This window comes from Trichoderma ghanense (genome assembly GCF_004382785.1).
Source record: "Trichoderma ghanense strain CCMA-1212 chromosome Unknown scaffold_0, whole genome shotgun sequence".
In the NCBI taxonomy this organism is placed as follows: Eukaryota; Fungi; Ascomycota; class Sordariomycetes; order Hypocreales; family Hypocreaceae; genus Trichoderma; species Trichoderma ghanense.
The window spans coordinates 2,719,721-2,735,479 of NW_027395663.1; the positions used below are offsets into that span (position 1 = coordinate 2,719,721).

At 54.6% G+C, this 15,759-nt stretch overlaps 8 protein-coding genes across 8 annotated transcripts; 5 read left to right on the top strand and 3 right to left on the bottom strand.

Annotated features, from left to right (window-relative positions):
- Positions 1-432: 432 nt before the first annotated feature.
- CCMA1212_000923 (uncharacterized protein) lies at positions 433-930 on the top strand (the record flags this gene model as incomplete). The annotated part of the gene is made up of 1 exon (XM_073698369.1): positions 433-930. The coding sequence occupies one exon, from the start codon at positions 433-435 to the stop codon at positions 928-930; it is 498 nt and encodes a 165-aa protein (XP_073563642.1).
- A 1,630-nt stretch (positions 931-2,560) lies between these two features.
- Positions 2,561-3,420, bottom strand: CCMA1212_000924 (uncharacterized protein; the record flags this gene model as incomplete). The annotated part of the gene is made up of 3 exons (XM_073698370.1): positions 2,561-2,628; positions 2,905-3,074; positions 3,197-3,420. 3 exons carry the CDS (start codon positions 3,418-3,420, stop codon positions 2,561-2,563), a joined length of 462 nt encoding a protein of 153 aa, XP_073563245.1.
- A 975-nt stretch (positions 3,421-4,395) lies between these two features.
- On the top strand, positions 4,396-4,632 carry CCMA1212_000926 (uncharacterized protein; the record flags this gene model as incomplete). The annotated part of the gene is made up of 1 exon (XM_073698371.1): positions 4,396-4,632. The coding sequence occupies one exon, from the start codon at positions 4,396-4,398 to the stop codon at positions 4,630-4,632; it is 237 nt and encodes a 78-aa protein (XP_073563647.1).
- A 1,373-nt stretch (positions 4,633-6,005) lies between these two features.
- On the top strand, positions 6,006-6,539 carry CCMA1212_000927 (uncharacterized protein; the record flags this gene model as incomplete). Its single annotated transcript, XM_073698372.1, has 1 exon — positions 6,006-6,539. One exon carries the CDS (start codon positions 6,006-6,008, stop codon positions 6,537-6,539), a length of 534 nt encoding a protein of 177 aa, XP_073563646.1.
- A 2,528-nt stretch (positions 6,540-9,067) lies between these two features.
- Positions 9,068-9,427, top strand: CCMA1212_000930 (uncharacterized protein; the record flags this gene model as incomplete). The annotated part of the gene is made up of 1 exon (XM_073698373.1): positions 9,068-9,427. One exon carries the CDS (start codon positions 9,068-9,070, stop codon positions 9,425-9,427), a length of 360 nt encoding a protein of 119 aa, XP_073563022.1.
- Positions 9,094-10,643, bottom strand: CCMA1212_000931 (ATP-dependent RNA helicase; the record flags this gene model as incomplete). The annotated part of the gene is made up of 3 exons (XM_073698374.1): positions 9,094-9,285; positions 9,398-9,653; positions 9,736-10,643. 3 exons carry the CDS (start codon positions 10,641-10,643, stop codon positions 9,094-9,096), a joined length of 1,356 nt encoding a protein of 451 aa, XP_073563023.1.
- A 1,956-nt stretch (positions 10,644-12,599) lies between these two features.
- CCMA1212_000932 (uncharacterized protein) lies at positions 12,600-14,963 on the bottom strand (the record flags this gene model as incomplete). The annotated part of the gene is made up of 3 exons (XM_073698375.1): positions 12,600-13,950; positions 14,096-14,365; positions 14,848-14,963. 3 exons carry the CDS (start codon positions 14,961-14,963, stop codon positions 12,600-12,602), a joined length of 1,737 nt encoding a protein of 578 aa, XP_073563024.1.
- CCMA1212_000933 (uncharacterized protein) lies at positions 14,899-15,312 on the top strand (the record flags this gene model as incomplete). Its single annotated transcript, XM_073698376.1, has 1 exon — positions 14,899-15,312. One exon carries the CDS (start codon positions 14,899-14,901, stop codon positions 15,310-15,312), a length of 414 nt encoding a protein of 137 aa, XP_073563025.1.
- Positions 15,313-15,759: the final 447 nt, after the last annotated feature.

A 15,759-nucleotide genomic window follows, 5' to 3' on the forward strand; every position in this document is an offset into this window, starting at 1 on the left:
GTGTCCCGTGTCCCTCCCCTCCACCCCTGTGAGACTCGCCAGATGAGCGAGACGGACGGCGAATCGGACTCTGCGCGGCCCAACAGGCCCTTCAAGCAAAGCAAGGCTTGCCGGCTTTGCTTGTCGCGGTGGCAAAGCCACTCACATGCGGCCCAAGGTCGTACCAGTCGAGGCCGCTGCGGGAACGTGAAGGCTGAACAATGTTTGCCCAGGTGCAGCGCAAGACGTGGTGCGACGCCTCGAGCCTGGAGACGGCCATGGCTATCTCTTGCGTTTTCTCCCTCTTGCTTTCTCCAGAATCTTTTCGCTGGCCAACCTGAAGCCCGTCGTATCGGTATAAACCAATCACAGGAGGCTTAAGCGCCAAAGAGCATCTTGTTCCGGAGCAGCCTTGTATGTGCGTCCATCATCAAGAGCAAACCACGGGCTACCATGTGTGAAGTCGAGCTTTCCATCTGCGTCCACTGCGGGAAGGTGTTTGCGGCCAAGATGAAGTACTGCGACCCTGTCAAAGGCAAGCTGCTAGTCGCGAACAGCACGCCGTTCGAGATCAGCTCGTCGTTCAATTGGTCCCCGATGGAAGGGTGCGACGGTCTGCAAATTCATCCCACGGCCATCCTCGGCGCCTGCAGGAATGACATGACCGGACCCGAGGTGCCCTTCGACCGACCAGCAGCGGCGAGACCCAGCGCCAGGAGCCCGCATTCGACCCCCACGGCGCTCCAGCGGACGGACATGTCAGAGCAGCTTCCACGGGCTGCGGGAGTGGAAGAGCACCTCCAGGGGGTGGCCATGACGCCGCTGGGCTCAGACGTGCAACTGCAGCTGCAAATGCAAATCCAGATGCAGACGGAACCGCCGACTGGAGACACACCAACCGTTGGGTGGCCGACGTCCTCGTGGTCAGGGTCGACCGTGTCATATTATTGACTAATGGAACATGGGCCACAAGGCGATGGCTGCATGTCGGCTGATTTCTTCTTCTTGCACCTTGCTTCCCCTTTCATCCAACCAACTGTTTGATGTACGGTGGATAAGGCCTTGGTCCAATAGGTCGCCATGACGCCGTTGAAACCACCAGACAAAGCATTACGACACCTATACGTGCTTGTTTGCGGGAAGGCAAAGTAACAACGGCAAAGAGTTAGTGGTGGGGTGATGTTCTTCTGAAAGAAGAGTCGCCTATCGGAGCAGCCTGACGGGATGCTCAGTCTTTCCTTGAAAGCTTGGCCGTACGGCCGCAGTTCGACCAAGATCAGCACTGGTGTCGAAGGGGATGGAGACAATGTCATCCGAGAGGGCGGGACAACGAGGAGAGAAAGGTCGGGGGAGAAGGTGTCTCCTTTGGCTCCATCATGTGTATCTTGGCGATGTGCGTCTCTCCCGTTTTACAGTGTGACCGGAGTGCCGTCGGACCAGCCGGCTCCACGGCTATGCCAACAAGCGAACTTTCTTCTGGGGCAGAGGTCTTCCGTTCCCGGTTCCATTGACATGCTGTTGGCTGTTGGGCTGTTGGCTGGGCGTCGTGCTTGCTTAAACGAGAAGGGGGGAGGGGTTGTTTTGACACTGTCGGCCGCTGCTTGAACGGGATACATGTGGTGAAGGAATGAAGAGGTACTTGGAAACTTAAAAGGAGGGCTTTGATGACCGTCTTGGCCGCCCTCCCGTTTGCAAAAGCTCTGTTTCCCCTACCATGCATGGATTGAGAGGCGTCATACTCATGCCCGCCAACAGTAACATGTCCCACAGCGTTGCCTCGTTCTGGGTATAAGAACTTGCACCCCGGTGATAGTTGTTCTGTGCCGTAAGAAGCGCTCCGACGACCTGGAAGACGAAAGAAATCCGAATATGTAAACCTCTCGCAGCGGAAAACCTCGGCTGTGAGGCTCCGGCTGAACTCATGTCGGGGAGAAGCTGCTGAACATGTTCCGGTACCTTAGCGTCCACCGACTGATGACGAATAGGGGGTCGAAGGATTGTGAAGTCCGCGCATGTTTCTCGAATCGAGGTTTCCGTTGTTAGCAGAGCCGCATATCTGAGCAAGATGTAGCTGGGGTTGCCACCAGTAACCTGGCCTCGGCCGATATGATGAGTTGTGAAGCATACTATGGCCATTCCACATTCTCCGGGTCCGCGGCCTCTTATTCTGGACAACCGCTAAGTGCCGTGGAAACCAACTGGTCAGGAGCGTGGTCCATAGAAGATGACGGCCGGATACTACCTTGGCGTCTGATTCTCTTCCTCAAGCTCTGGACATCATCACCCAAAGCCGTAATCTGCGCCGAATGGAACTCGTCTGCGGATAGTGGTAGTAGTGTGCGAAGTGATATGTTCCGCTGGCTGGCAAGTATAGTAGACGGACGTCGTTGCGGTTGCTCCGCACGTGCATCGGGCATACAGAATGTCACCTACTACACAACATATACCCATGTCGATAGGCCGCCTACAGGGGGCGAGTCTAGCGTGGATATGTCGGAGTTTTTAAATTGGAGACCCTGAGAAATAACAATCAATCATTGCTACCTCTTATAACCGATCGAGTCGGCCGCCCTCTCGGGCGTTATGCACGAGTGACTCTAGTCTCGTGCTCTGGGCCACGAATCGGCTGCTTGGGCGATACAGCTCGTTCTGCAAATAGGTAGCGCGAGCGGTGCGGCCTGGGGGGGAGTGGAGAGGCCCGGGAAAAGATCTTGAAGATCTTTGGGCCAGACAAACCCTTGCGATCCCTTGCCCTTTGTTTTCGACGGTTGTTTCTTTTTTTATGCCTGTTCTCTTTCTCGTTTCCTCTCCAGTGTCCCGGGGCCTCGGATGCGGTTGTCTGGCAAGCCTCATTTCCGTTTCGTCAGCCGAGCGTATAATTTCCTTGTTCTGGAGCGATATGTCCAAGTAATGAGAGCCCCATACCTAAGGCCGTGCAGTTGGATGGTCGTGGCGGATATCCTGCAAGCACCTGCATGCTTCGTGCACCAGCAAGAACAAATTCCATCGGCCGGGGAGACGGGGAGTGGAAGAGAGTTCGCACGGCGTATGGGAGGACGAGGCGACGTGACGAGGCGACGGAACCGGCCAAGATACTGGTAGGACCAAGTATTGCCGGTCTGCTGTCCATCTGCCGCGTTGTCTTTTACTTCTGTTTCTTCCGTCCCTCTTTTGCCCCTTGGGCATCAATTTGCAGAGCCACGTAGTCGGGTGTGACCACGGGACGACACCCTGGAGGGATCCACGAGAGCTGATGGGACGATGCTTGCAGACAAGTCCAAATCCGAAATCCGATGGATCATATGCAGAAAACAGGTGCATGCAATCTCCAGCGACTTGATTAGCTTCGGCAGCGGCCGCCCGAGCAAGTCGAGCCGCTACCCTGGGCTCAATGACAGTGACGGCCACAGGCTTGAGCGCCTCGGCCAGCGAGAGCTTCATGATCGGCTTGAGAAGCCGTTGAGCCAGGGACGAGGTCTATCGGCGACAGGTGACATGTGGCGATTGTTGTAATATTTCGTTGCGATACCTTAGGCAGGAGATGCCTTATTGATCTTGTTCCCCGTCATCAACTGCTCGCCCGACTGGGGAGTACCTGCCCAGTAGTACTAAGAGTAAGTAATTGCTTGATCATCATATTACCACTGCCCGTGATTTGCTGCAAAGGCAGGTCCCACCCAAGCACTTGTATTCAGCAGCATGTCAATGTCATGCAATAGGAAGCTGCGCCCATTCTGGTCATTGCTGGCTGCGTCAAGGTCGGTCTTGCCCCCGGCAGGCCGATGCGTGACTCGACGACAGCAGGCGAGATACAGCGGGAGTATATGTGATACCAGCGGCACTTGGCTCACGAACATTGTACCTCCATCCAGTCGTCTCCGTTGCCCAGACCTGTCAACGAGTCATCTTCATCACCATCAATTACCATCATCAGCATGAGCAACAGCACCCTCATGTTCCTCACCCGCAGACGTCTCCTGTTCTGCCATCAGCACCAAAACTTGCGCGCCTCGGCCCAAATGCACGGCTACGGGGTACGCATACGTCTGAGGCAAGCTCTGGAATGTTTACTCAGGTCTTGGTATCTCCTGCACGCCTCCAGTTGCTCTTGGAATTCATCTAAAACGATGCTCCATGTCTACCTACCTACCGACTTACCGTCAATGATTCTACGCTGACTGCTGCCTTCGACGGTTCGACTATACTACACCGACGAATCCTTGGCATCTTCTGTGCTGCTGCTGCTCAGTATACTAGTCGTATCACCAGACCCAACAATGAACAATGAGCATGGCTCCAGCGGCTCACAAGGGTGGGCTTCCGGCCCGTTGGGCGTGTGGGCCGCAGCAGAAAAGCCGACTAGGGGTCGACCGTGAGCCTTCAGCAGTGACGGCGGCGCATGTGAAGGCAGAGGAGATGGCTCCATGGCTCTCGGCCCCGACGTCTTCCCTGGTGTTGCCGGCAGTGCGTTTCGCGGTTGGTGGAGCCACCCGCTGCCTCTCTGGCGCATCTGCATCTTCGCCCGCTGCATCAACGCCGACGGCAGCAAGCTCCCAGTGCGACGACAGCAGCCAATGGCGCTCAAAGCCGCCCGGCCCGCTGTCCGATCGCCGACACGGCGTTTGCGGTCAGCCGCACCGACGGCGGCGATAAGGCGCTCGTCCATCTCAATCTCGTCCATCTCATACCATGCCGGTCCCTTGTCTGATCTGGCGTCTGCTGGCGTCTGCTGGCAAATGGTGCGGCCGATGGCGCGCAAAAAAGCAAAGCCCTGCGTGTCTCGTCTCGCAAGTGGTGACCCGTTACGGCCTCTCTATCTTTCCTTCTCCCTCGCTGTCTCTCTCAACTTGTACATGCTCCTGAGTACATACACTACTACATGTATTACTTCATATGCCGGTTCCAGTCTTTGGATTGCGGAATACCCCACGACGGCTGATCTTGTCCTTGACTGCGGCACCTTGATCCAGTTCTACCGAATCTGCCAACCTTTGATGGCGGTCTGATGCCGTGGCTGGCCCCTGGCTATTAATCAACACATCATAGTCTCTACGAAACACCAGCTCCATCCTCGAGCTTTAGCCGTGGGTTCAAAACATCCTTCGCCCGCCGACTGACAGTCCTGCTTTGCCTCATACATCACCAACCCTCAATATTGACTGAGACCGAGACTCACCAAAGCGCCCTTTTAGTTTCTTCCACTCTGGAGTTACCACCCCAACGAAACGACACCGCTCATCCTCATCACCACCTGCAACCATCCGTCTCAAACACAGACAGCTTTGAATCGTTGCCATCGTTCTCCGAATTTCGCACTGCTGTAGAGGTGTGCAGCGACGTCAGCCGTGTACGATCTGGACGGGCTACCGATTTGCCAGGTTGCACTCGTATGTATGTTGGTTCTCCTTTCCTCGCAGACCCATCTCATCCCAAACTGGCACCTCCCGTTCCAATGTCCTGCTTGTCCCTGCTTCAGTCATCCATCTCCCAACGTCGTTCACGTATCACTTTCTCTGCAATACCGATGCCCATGTTCAGTGCCGACCATCACATGGTTCTCGTCGCCCACCCTCCGTGTACCCTCCGTGTTAGGGGTAAACGGCCGTGTCAGCAATGAGAGCTTCGTTCAAGATCCTTCGTCACCTATATATCCTATCTCCTCTCCGCTTCTGCTTCACACGTGAGCCGTAGCGGCAAATGCAAAGCACTCAGTACCCCCTCCTCTCCCTTTATGTATATTGTGTCATTGGGGACACATATACAGTGCCCACTCTCCTCTAAGTTGAGGGTCGGGTTATCTCGAAGCATATGTTGCATCTATAGCGAGTCTCTTTGCCCACTACTGAGATACACACATTTCCTGCAAACCTTTTCATTATCATGGGTATGGGTTCGGGGTTATACAGGACGTGAAGCTTGAACATGGTTGTCTAATTTGCTTGCTAGATCCCAGTCGTTCACAGTCGCCTTCTCGGCCTAGAAAACAGACATACAATAACTTCGGCATACGTCACGTCAATTCAGGCATGGATTCAGACTCTGGTGCCTGCCACATGGCTTCGCAGTTCCTACAGATCTTCAAGGAATCAGGCCTCCAAAGACAGCTGGAGGACGGCTGGGGGCAGAGGTATACCGGCGGCAGAGGTCCCAGCTCTGCATCAGTACACAGTGAAGATGTCAATCAAGGCTGCCAGTTTGACCCAAAGCCCTTGAGAAGTTCAAAAACCCCATCCCCATCAGGTTCCCGAAAGCACCGGGGGGAGGGACATACCAGAAGCCGCAAGTCCAAGAGATCCAGGAATGGCGACGTCAAGGAGGAAAACGAAGAGGAAGAGGACATAGAGGTGATTCCGGTCGTTCAGCAAGGATCAAGCAGGCCGTACTCCCCGGTCCATGACTGCCAACCGACAGTATCTAGGGAGGACCGTTCTGCTTCCGGCTATAAGTTGAACAGGGACGGTTACGGAGGCCGTGAGTACCTGAGCGAGCTGGACACGGAGCTAGACGCCCTGAGGAAGCACTTGCTCCAGCGTGCCAACCCTCCCAGGTCGTATCCCTAGCCAATCTCTTTGGCCACATGGAGTGAATATCTGGGGAAGGGAGGATAGCCCATCGGGGGCGTTTACTCTCAGTTCATACAGGCATTGATCACGAAAAAGGCTTTGTATCCAGACATACAACGTGATAAGGCGCTAAGGAGTTCTGAATTTGGATTGGATATCAATTTTGACCGGCGAGACAGGATCGCGGTCTACCTACAACAACGGGCGCTACAATGAAGCTGAGGGAGCGGACTGCACACGGATCACCAGGCCAATCAGGAAGGGCAATCAATTTTATGTCATCTAGTTCGTTTAATCGCTTCAATTTTGTTTTCAGATTCGTTCTACTCTTCTTTTACCCCTTCTCCTCCCAGTTTATCATGTAGCAGCTCCATAATGACAAGTTTCCGTCATTGGCGATGGACAAGCGAATCAGAACATCGGGTCAGTGCCAAAGGCTTCTCAATCCGGGTCGCTCGCCGGTTGGACGTCGACATCGGCCGAAACAGAGTGGGCATGAGTCGGCCGCTCGCTGTGCCCGAGGATCGAGGGTGGCGGTACGACGCTCCCCTCCCTGCAGGGCGAGTGAGTTGCGCACACGCGGCAAGACAGAAGCAGGACGACCATCTTTCGGCCGAATGCCCAAGTGCGGGCACAGGTGAGGCACGAAATAGGAAACTTTACTACCTACTTGGACGTGTCAGGTTTCCGAGCACCAATCGTTGACTGAAGTTGCCGAGGTGGAGCATTCTTTGTTTCTCGTTCAGATTCCCGAGCCTGAAGACTCGGGGTCTTCACTCGTATCAGGTTAGTACCAGGTACCTAAGGAGTGCCTCCATGCCGGATACCTACCTACCTACTCCTCCTACGGATGCTCGGTTGGTTGGTAGCAGTTGTACTGTAGAAATTTGGTGCATGTCACGGCACAGGGATCTCTGCAGCGGATAAAGCTTGTATGTAAACTCATAAGAGGTCCGCAGCCGTTTGCAAGTGGGCCGGCGGGCCGGTCGTGGATCGATTCATTGTTGCTTTGGTTTGGGCCGCGACGAAGCATGATTTAGTAGACTATTGGCCTCCTCGCTTGGATGCAGGTTTCTTGCTCCTTGCCGGATGTAGGAATGGAACGAGAGGTAGTAGTTGTTTTCACAGCGACGGAGCCGTGATTAGGTTTGAGCCGTCACTACTAAGATATTATTACACACATGCTGGTTGCAGTCCTGCGGTGGGGGTACAGTAAGGTGGTGTTAGTGTGTGAACATGCGGGGGACGCCGAGAATGGAAGAACTGCAGGGAAGAATGAACCGAGTTGAGGTTGCATTGAATTCTTGTCGCAGTACTAAGTCTTATAGTCTAGTATACAAGGTCGCTTGTCAACTCTTCAACATCCTCTGGGTGGTCTAGTTGGTTCATGGCGTCTGACTGTAATGGAAAACATCTCATCAGAAAGTCGGCGGTTCGATTCCGTCCCCGGAGAGCAATTCTCCCCGGAGAAGAGTTACATTTTTTGTCTCTTTTTGTTCCCTCTTCTTTTCTTTTGTTCTTTCCTGTTTTATCGTCATGTCCACACTTTCCTTTTTTTCTTTCTTTCCCACGCGTTTCTTTTCCCGGGCTCCCCCCCCCATCAAGACTGTTCAACACCATCTTTTCTTCCCCCAACTGAAATGAAGGCCTTCATCTCCTCCGTAATCCGTCTTCCTCCCCCTCGAGACTCGTGCCCCTTCTTGACCTGATTTGCCTTCGGTCGACGGCATCACAAACTCGGAGTGGTCTAGTTGGTTCATGGCGTCTGACTGTAATGGATAGCATCTCATCAGAAAGTCGGCGGTTCGATTCCGTCCTCTGAGAACAAGTTTCTTTTTTTGCCTCGCTTGGGAATCTGTCTTGCGTCCTCCCCTTGCCGTTTCTGGTACCTAGGCGGTTGATGTTCAGATCTTTCGTTGCTGATGGTTGGGGAATCATGTGTGTTCGCTTCACGCCGAGTCAAGAGGGCACGATATCAACCAGGTTCCTCGACCCGCAAGGAATCATCACCAAAGACGACGATGGACCGGTACGAGACATCAATTTTAGCACCTGATGCATGAGCATCTTTCTGCTGTTCTTCAAAACGACATTTATTGAACTACCTCTGGCCGGAAATCCAAAACATGACAAAACGCAGCATCCTTTGCTCCTCAACTATTATACGAAAAATATGCATTACGTCCAGCGAGCAATTCTTTCCAGCATCAACGCCGGTGTTGCCGTCTTGACAGGCGGCGCTCTCGAGACTCGTCGCGCGCCTCACGCACCCGATCTCTGGCCGATCCCCTTCTTCGCGGCTCAGGCTGCACAACCAGCCGCTGGCTCAGGAGTTCCGCCATGGTTTGTCTGTCTTGTTGGTATATGAAGTTGACTATCTCGCGTCTTCGCGCCTGGAGGCGTGCGTCGGCAGCCCGAAGCTGCTGCAGTACGTCGTCTAGTCTGAGACCTCGTCCATCACCAAACCCAGGTTGACCTACTGGAAGGCCTTGTGGTAGAATAATTGGAGGGGCGGGAGCATCAGCATGGCCATGGCCATGAGCCGGAATGATTACGGGCGGACGAGGCTCTGGATGAGCATGATGATGCTCACGATGATGCTCATGATGATGCTCACGATGATGCTCACGATGATGCTCACGATGGTGCTCACGACGGTGTTGATGCCCATGATGACGCCCATGGTGATGCCCATGATGATGATGCTCATGATGCTGGGCATGAGCGTGAGGATGAGCACGACCTGGCACAATTATAGGAGGAGGAGCAGGACCTGGAATAATTGCGGGAGGATGAGCGTGGGCTGGAGCGAATGCGGGAGGGGCGCGAGCTGGAGCTGGAGCTGGAGACGGCACGGGGAGGTTGGCAGCATCGTCAAGCGCTAACAGAGTGAACTCATCTGTCGGATCATATCGCAGCTGCGGGACTCGAGTCGAAGCCGATTGCTCGCTGCCGTCTACGAGATGAGCTCTTCCGCCTCGCGTGATGGGCAACCGGCCCGGCCGTCGACGGATGGGGACGCGGAGCTCTCGTGCGTTATACAGGGGGCAACGGCAATCAAACTCCCAATCTTCGCCGCAGAGAAAGCAGAACTCGGCGCCGCACACGCACCTACAATATTGATTAACGGTTAGCTCCTGAGTCTCCAGCCAAAGGGGCAGAAAAGGGAGGGCAAAGGGGATAATCTTCTCACGTCATGTGGTTGCATCCATCCATCAGGGTTATCACGATGCCGCACTCAGGACAGCCCACAAGTCCATTGGCATCCATCATATCCCACAGCGCCTCATCATCTCCTTCCGCGCTGCACGGCAAGCCTCTGTGTGCTCTTCCGCCGCACTCGCGGCAGGTCGCGCTGCTACACGAGGGACAAGTTCCCACGGCCGTGGCATTGGCCTCGTCTCTGGCCGCCGCCTGAATGGCCGACGGTGGGATAAAGGACGCGCAGCCGGGATTATGGCAGTACAGCCGCTGAGCTGGCGGTACGGCATACTCTGCCGACAGCTGCCGGAACAAATGGACCAGCGCAGGACGTTCGGCGAGGCGGACTGTGGCCTCATCGAAAGGTTGGCAGCAGCGCGGAGGGAAGTCTGCCTCGGAGCGGAGGCCGACGCGCACCAATTCTCGCAGACAGCTGGCACAGTAGCGGCAACCGCACGGGACGGCCACGGTGTTCCTATCGAAACAGATGATGCACCCGTTGGCGCCGGCTTCGGCCTGGTTTGCGCCGTCGTCATCATCTGGTTCGGGCGACGCCCGCAGAAGGAGCCGTCGTTCGTTTGGGGACAAGACCACGCGGGACCCCAGGTTCTGTAGCCGCGGATGGTTCAGCCTTTCCCCGGCGATTTCGTCGTCGGTCATGATGCGCGAGACTATGTGTATCTGCTCGTCCTCGGGCAACATGGAGATGGCCAGCGAGACTGCGTTTGCAAGCGCCGCCTCTGAGAGGGAGCCTATGTCCCCCGGCGGCACAATGTTCATTCGAATTATGAGATCAAGCAGCAGGGGGTGAAGCTCCTCTACTCCTCGCGACCTCTCAGGGGCCGCAGCAGGCGCCACGGCAGGCCCTCGAGTGTGATGTCGATGATGTCCGTGCGACATGGCGATTTTTATGTGAGTTCGTCAAGTTTTTGCTCGTTCTTGTGTTCGCAGCGGTGCAGGTTGTTCTTGTTATCGTTGGTAATTTAGCAGAGAGAGAGAGAGAGTAGAGCAGAGCAACCTCGAAAGGGGAGGAGGGAGAGAGAAGGCTTCTTCGCCGTGCCTTATATTTGCGATCACGATACGGGCCACGATACATGGAGTGTTCATTTCCTCACCCTGCCTGGCTGACTGACTGTGTGCAATTAGGAGTTTGTTCAGGTCACTGTATTCCGGCGTGTAATCCCACGTCGTCCTCGTTGCACTTTTCTGTTGTCGAGTGCGGTTAATCACTGAGGACAGAGGGCGGCAGAGTATCGTGAGGCGTAGCGAGCAGGCTTGCTTGCATACCGACGCTTCCTATTTGTACCTCGGGGCGCCCTCGGCCTGTCCTTTGATTTCATGATGTGCGCATCCTGCATGTCGTGGTCGTCCTTGAAGATAGTGAGCTTTCCCGGACATGGACAAGTGAATTCAGAGATGTGGTGTTTGTGTGTATGTATGTGCATATGTGAAAAGCCATGTCGACTTAGAAAGGAGGCGGAGAGACTGAGGTGGAATATCTCTAGCAGCGATTCCGTCTTATGGTCAAAGCAGCCAGTCTCTGGCAAAGATGTCAAGGTATCGCGATATGTTATTTGCCCATCATATACTTGGATCCTATGCATTCTGTAGTCATTCAATGGGAAGAGCCGTCACAAGAGCCGTGACTGTTCTACGTGTATTCAGAAAAGCCCATGTTTTGAACATTTCATGTGTGTCGGGGACATTCTTTGTAGACAGAGTGGTGATGGTGCGGGTGAATAGGAGGCGAAGTTGAATGAACCGCGGTGACGATGCGTTTGCCTGGACGACGGACGTGGGTTAGTAACTGCTACATTACACTTTTGACCTTGTTTTGCTTGAAATTGAACACTGCTCATCGCCTCACTTGTTTTTGTGTCGGGCAGAGTCGCATTTTGTTCAGGATTGCGCGTGAAAGAAATATTCTTCTTTTGACGAGGCGCCGAGTTCAGTCCGGCACAGACAGACTGTGTCGTTCCCTCTTCAGAGCCGATTAGATTTGATGGAAGTGGTGTACATTCAAATTGCAGAATCTCTTGGGGAGAGCCATGTTATTCCCATGAAAAGACGTAAGAGCCTCATGTGAATAGCTGGAAGAAAGATATCGTCTTTTACGGGACAAGGGTATTTCGCAGGATCAAGTATGCAATATCCATAATCCAGTTCGTCTCCGTCACCCCCTCGGAGAAGCCACAATCAAAACCACGAAAAGAGGCAAAAACATGAGCAAGAGACAAAAGGCAACCCGGATCCCAGATGATATCAAAAAAGACCACGGTCCATAAATCACAGTTTGGCCGTGATGACGCTGTCCAAAAGATCATAGTGAGAAACAGGTGGGAGACCTCCCCCTCGCCTCCCGGCGACCACAACTCCCATGATATCCATCATATCCCCCGAAAGAACTAAAAGAGAGCCCAGAATAATAATGACCCGTTGGTGCCTTTCCCAAAACCTTTCCACTCCCAAGATCCATGTTTCCGTTCCTCCCCTTGTGACTTAAAGAGATTGTTTGATGCAGCCCGGAGTCACGTACCCTTGGAGATACCAGTAACCGTTGACAGAGGGGGAAAATAAAGTAGTGATAACAAACAAAAGTGACCAAAAACCTGAACGCCGCTACTCCGTTTCGTCAGAAACTCCATCGCTGATATAGTTCCGCATGTTCACATGAAAAGGCTAAGGGGGTAATAAAGCAGCCGCCTCCCACTATATATGCAGGGAAGAACGGCCTGAAATAAGAAAAGGAGAAGCGCCTAAGAGATGGACGCGGGCACGCAGCTCCTTGTGATATGGGAGAAGAGAGATTTTCGCTTTCTTTTTTTTTTTCTTTTTCTTTTTTGTTTGTTTGATTTTTTAATAACTGAAGTCAACGTGCGCCATCGTCGGGACCGAGTCTTTGTTTCCATCCGAAGATGCTGTCGTTATTTCGTTGCCATCCCCGTGATGCGCGTTGGGGGGCATCTGTATGATGACTGAGTTTGAGTCGCCAAGGGTAGTATCGGCGCTCGACTGCGTGGATGTCGTTTGTAACTCGTGATCCGGCGGAGGCTGGGCGCTGGGTGACCATCCCTCGTCGAGGATTTGCTGAAAGCTCCAGCTGGGCTCGAAGCTTCTGCTATTCCAGGCATGGTCTACTCGCTCGTACATCTCGTCGATCTGCTCCAAGCTGATTTTGCTAGTTTCGTACACCATGGCCCAGACGAAGAAGACGGCAAGAATGCAAAAAGCTCCCCAGATGAAGAAGATCTTGGTGCCGAAGCCAGCCGTGCCGGGCCCGCTGCCCACCATGAAGGGTGTACTGTAGCCGATGCCGAAGTTGAGGACCCAGTTGGAAAACGTCGAGATAGACATGGACTTTGCGCGAACTTTGAGGGGATAGATCTCCGACGTCACAACCCACGCAACGGGACCCCAGGAAGAGGCGAAGAAGAAGATGTTGAGAGAGCAGAAGACAATTAGTATGGTAGTGGAGGCCTGCTTGAGACCATCCCCAGCAGCGGCGGCGAACGATGCCATGATTAGCTGACAGCATGCCATGCCGATGGCGCCCACTATCAACAGCTTACGGCGGCCCCAAGACTCGATGACAAAGACGCCAACGAAAGTTGACACGACGTTGATGATCTGGATGATGAGCGACTTGGTGTAGGGGCTGTCGACGCCCGAGCCGCCGAAGAAGGTTGTGCTATAGTACATGATGAAGTTGATTCCGGTGAGCTGCTGAAGCATTTGGATCCCACATCCGGTAAAGGTTCGGCGTCCAAGATGGGGCGAGCCTACAAAGATCTCCTTGTAGGTGTCGGGACCCAAGGTCAGTTCGTACTGGTGATTGGCGACGATTTCCTGCAGTTCGTCGACGAGGGCCGGGTGGGTGATGTCGAGGCGTCGGAGGCGACTGAGCGAAAGGCCGGCGGCTTCCTTCTTGCCTTGCTTGACAAGAAATCGTGGAGTCTCAGGGAGGAGCAGGAGGCCACCCGTCAGAATGGCGGCAGGGAGGAGCTGAAGGCCAAGAGGGATTCGGTAAGAGGCTGCTGATGGGATTCTAGACGTGATGATGTTGATGATGGAGGCGGAGAGGAGGCCGATGGTGATGGAGAGCTGGTAGGCGCATACGAGGGTACCACGTATCCATTTGGGAGCCATTTCCGACTGATATAAGGGAACAAGGACTGAGACGGCGCCAACGCCGACACCAGCCAGACATCTGCTCCACGAGGTCAGTCCGCCTCCACGTATATACGTTAAGGACGAAGGCACAAGCCCATAATAGATCCGAGCGTTGGTAAAATGGCAGAGATAGTGACGATGAGGATGGGTAACGAGAGAGACGTAAGAGACAAGAAACCCACCTTCCCACTAACAGGGCGGATAGCCCCTCGGCAGAGACTTGCAAAATGGCTCCGACGCAGAAGATGAAGACAGAGAGGAGGAGGGTTCGTCGACGCCCGAGCGAATCGCCAGCGGGAGCAGCGAGAAGAGCTCCAACAGCGGTGCCGACGCTCAGGATGGCGACGATGAGGGCCGAGTCTTTGGCGCATATGTCGTCGTTTTCGGTCTTGTTGTTACACGTTCCGAACCTCTGCTTGAACTCATCCATGGCGAGGATACCGTTGATTGCCCTAGACGAAGAAGCAGGTTAGCGGTCGATGTTGGCACGTTGATGCGAACCAGACTGAAGCATGAGAGCCGAATGCAACGACGTAAAAAGGAAATTCTGCCATGGTAATCATGACAAAATCGGGTGCCATGCGAACGTCCTTGTTGTTTTCCTTTCCCCTGGGAAGCGTGCCACGATGACGAGGAAGACGACGGTGCTCTTGTCCCGCATACTCTCGTCGTCGTGCAAGAACGTGGTATGGTCGATGAAAGGGGGGAAAAAATGGCAAGACGACACAGCATGCCCCGATGCAGCACTAACGGCATCGATCCATCCAAGAAACGTTCCCCCTTCGTCCCAAAAGACATCCCCGGTGATCGAGTACAACAGGTGGCACAGGCGACAACAGCGACAACGAAGACGGCAACGAGATCGAAACGGGGTCGGGCGAGGGTGGTCGAGCATCGCAATTCACGGGCTGGTAACAATGGCGGCGCTGCTTACCCAGTATCGTAACCAAAGAGCAAACCACCAGAGGCGACAAAGAGGCCGACCATGATCGCTGGCGCCGACGAGCCAGCGACATTGTCGGGCTTGTGCCAGCCCATGGCGATGGCCATGGTGACGGTGTTTGCGGAGTCAATCCAGGGCTTCAGGCGTTGCGACGCCCTTTCGCGTCGAGGCGGGCGGCGGCAGAAGCGAGTGTTCGACGATGGCGGGTCGCCGGTGACAGGCGCTGTTCGAGGCGCAGCGGCGAGCGAGAGTGTTTCTGGGGAGAGGACGCAGAGAAGTGGACGACAAAAGCGAGAGGCGAGCAGGCAGGCAAAAACGCTGCGCTGCGGCGACGAGCGTCACGGACGGCAGTGGGTAATATTCTCTGCGTTTCAGTGGAAGATGGGGGGGCGCGGAGGCCAGAACAGAACAGCAGAGGCAAGGGTCGAGAGCGAGCCAGCTGCGCCAGAAGTGTGACCACTGACGGGTGCTAACGGCCCCAAGAGCAGGCACTAACAGGCAGAGGGCAGAGGGCACAGTGCCGTGCTAGCAGGTGGTTGTTGGTTAGTCTGGTAGTAGCAGGTAATAATAGCGACAAGGCGTCGAGTCGGTCGAGGCACCAGCGCCGGCCAGGCCTGGGGCTGATGGCGTCCTTGGTCGAGGGAGCAAGTGAAGCCAGAGACCCGAGTGATACAAGTCGGCGGCGCAACAAGAGCGACGAGGCTTGGAGGCATCAACGGATGAATGAGCTCGAGGCTTCCGCGGCGCTGCTCAGGTGCGGTCGCGGCATGGGAAGCCAGGGGATGTCCGAGCCTCGAGCCTTGGGCGTTGGGCCTGTCTGTGTCTGTGAGCGAACAAGTGAAGCAAGTAGTAAGATTTCGACTTGAAATTGCTGGTTGGACCTGGAACGTCGAGGGAGAGGGC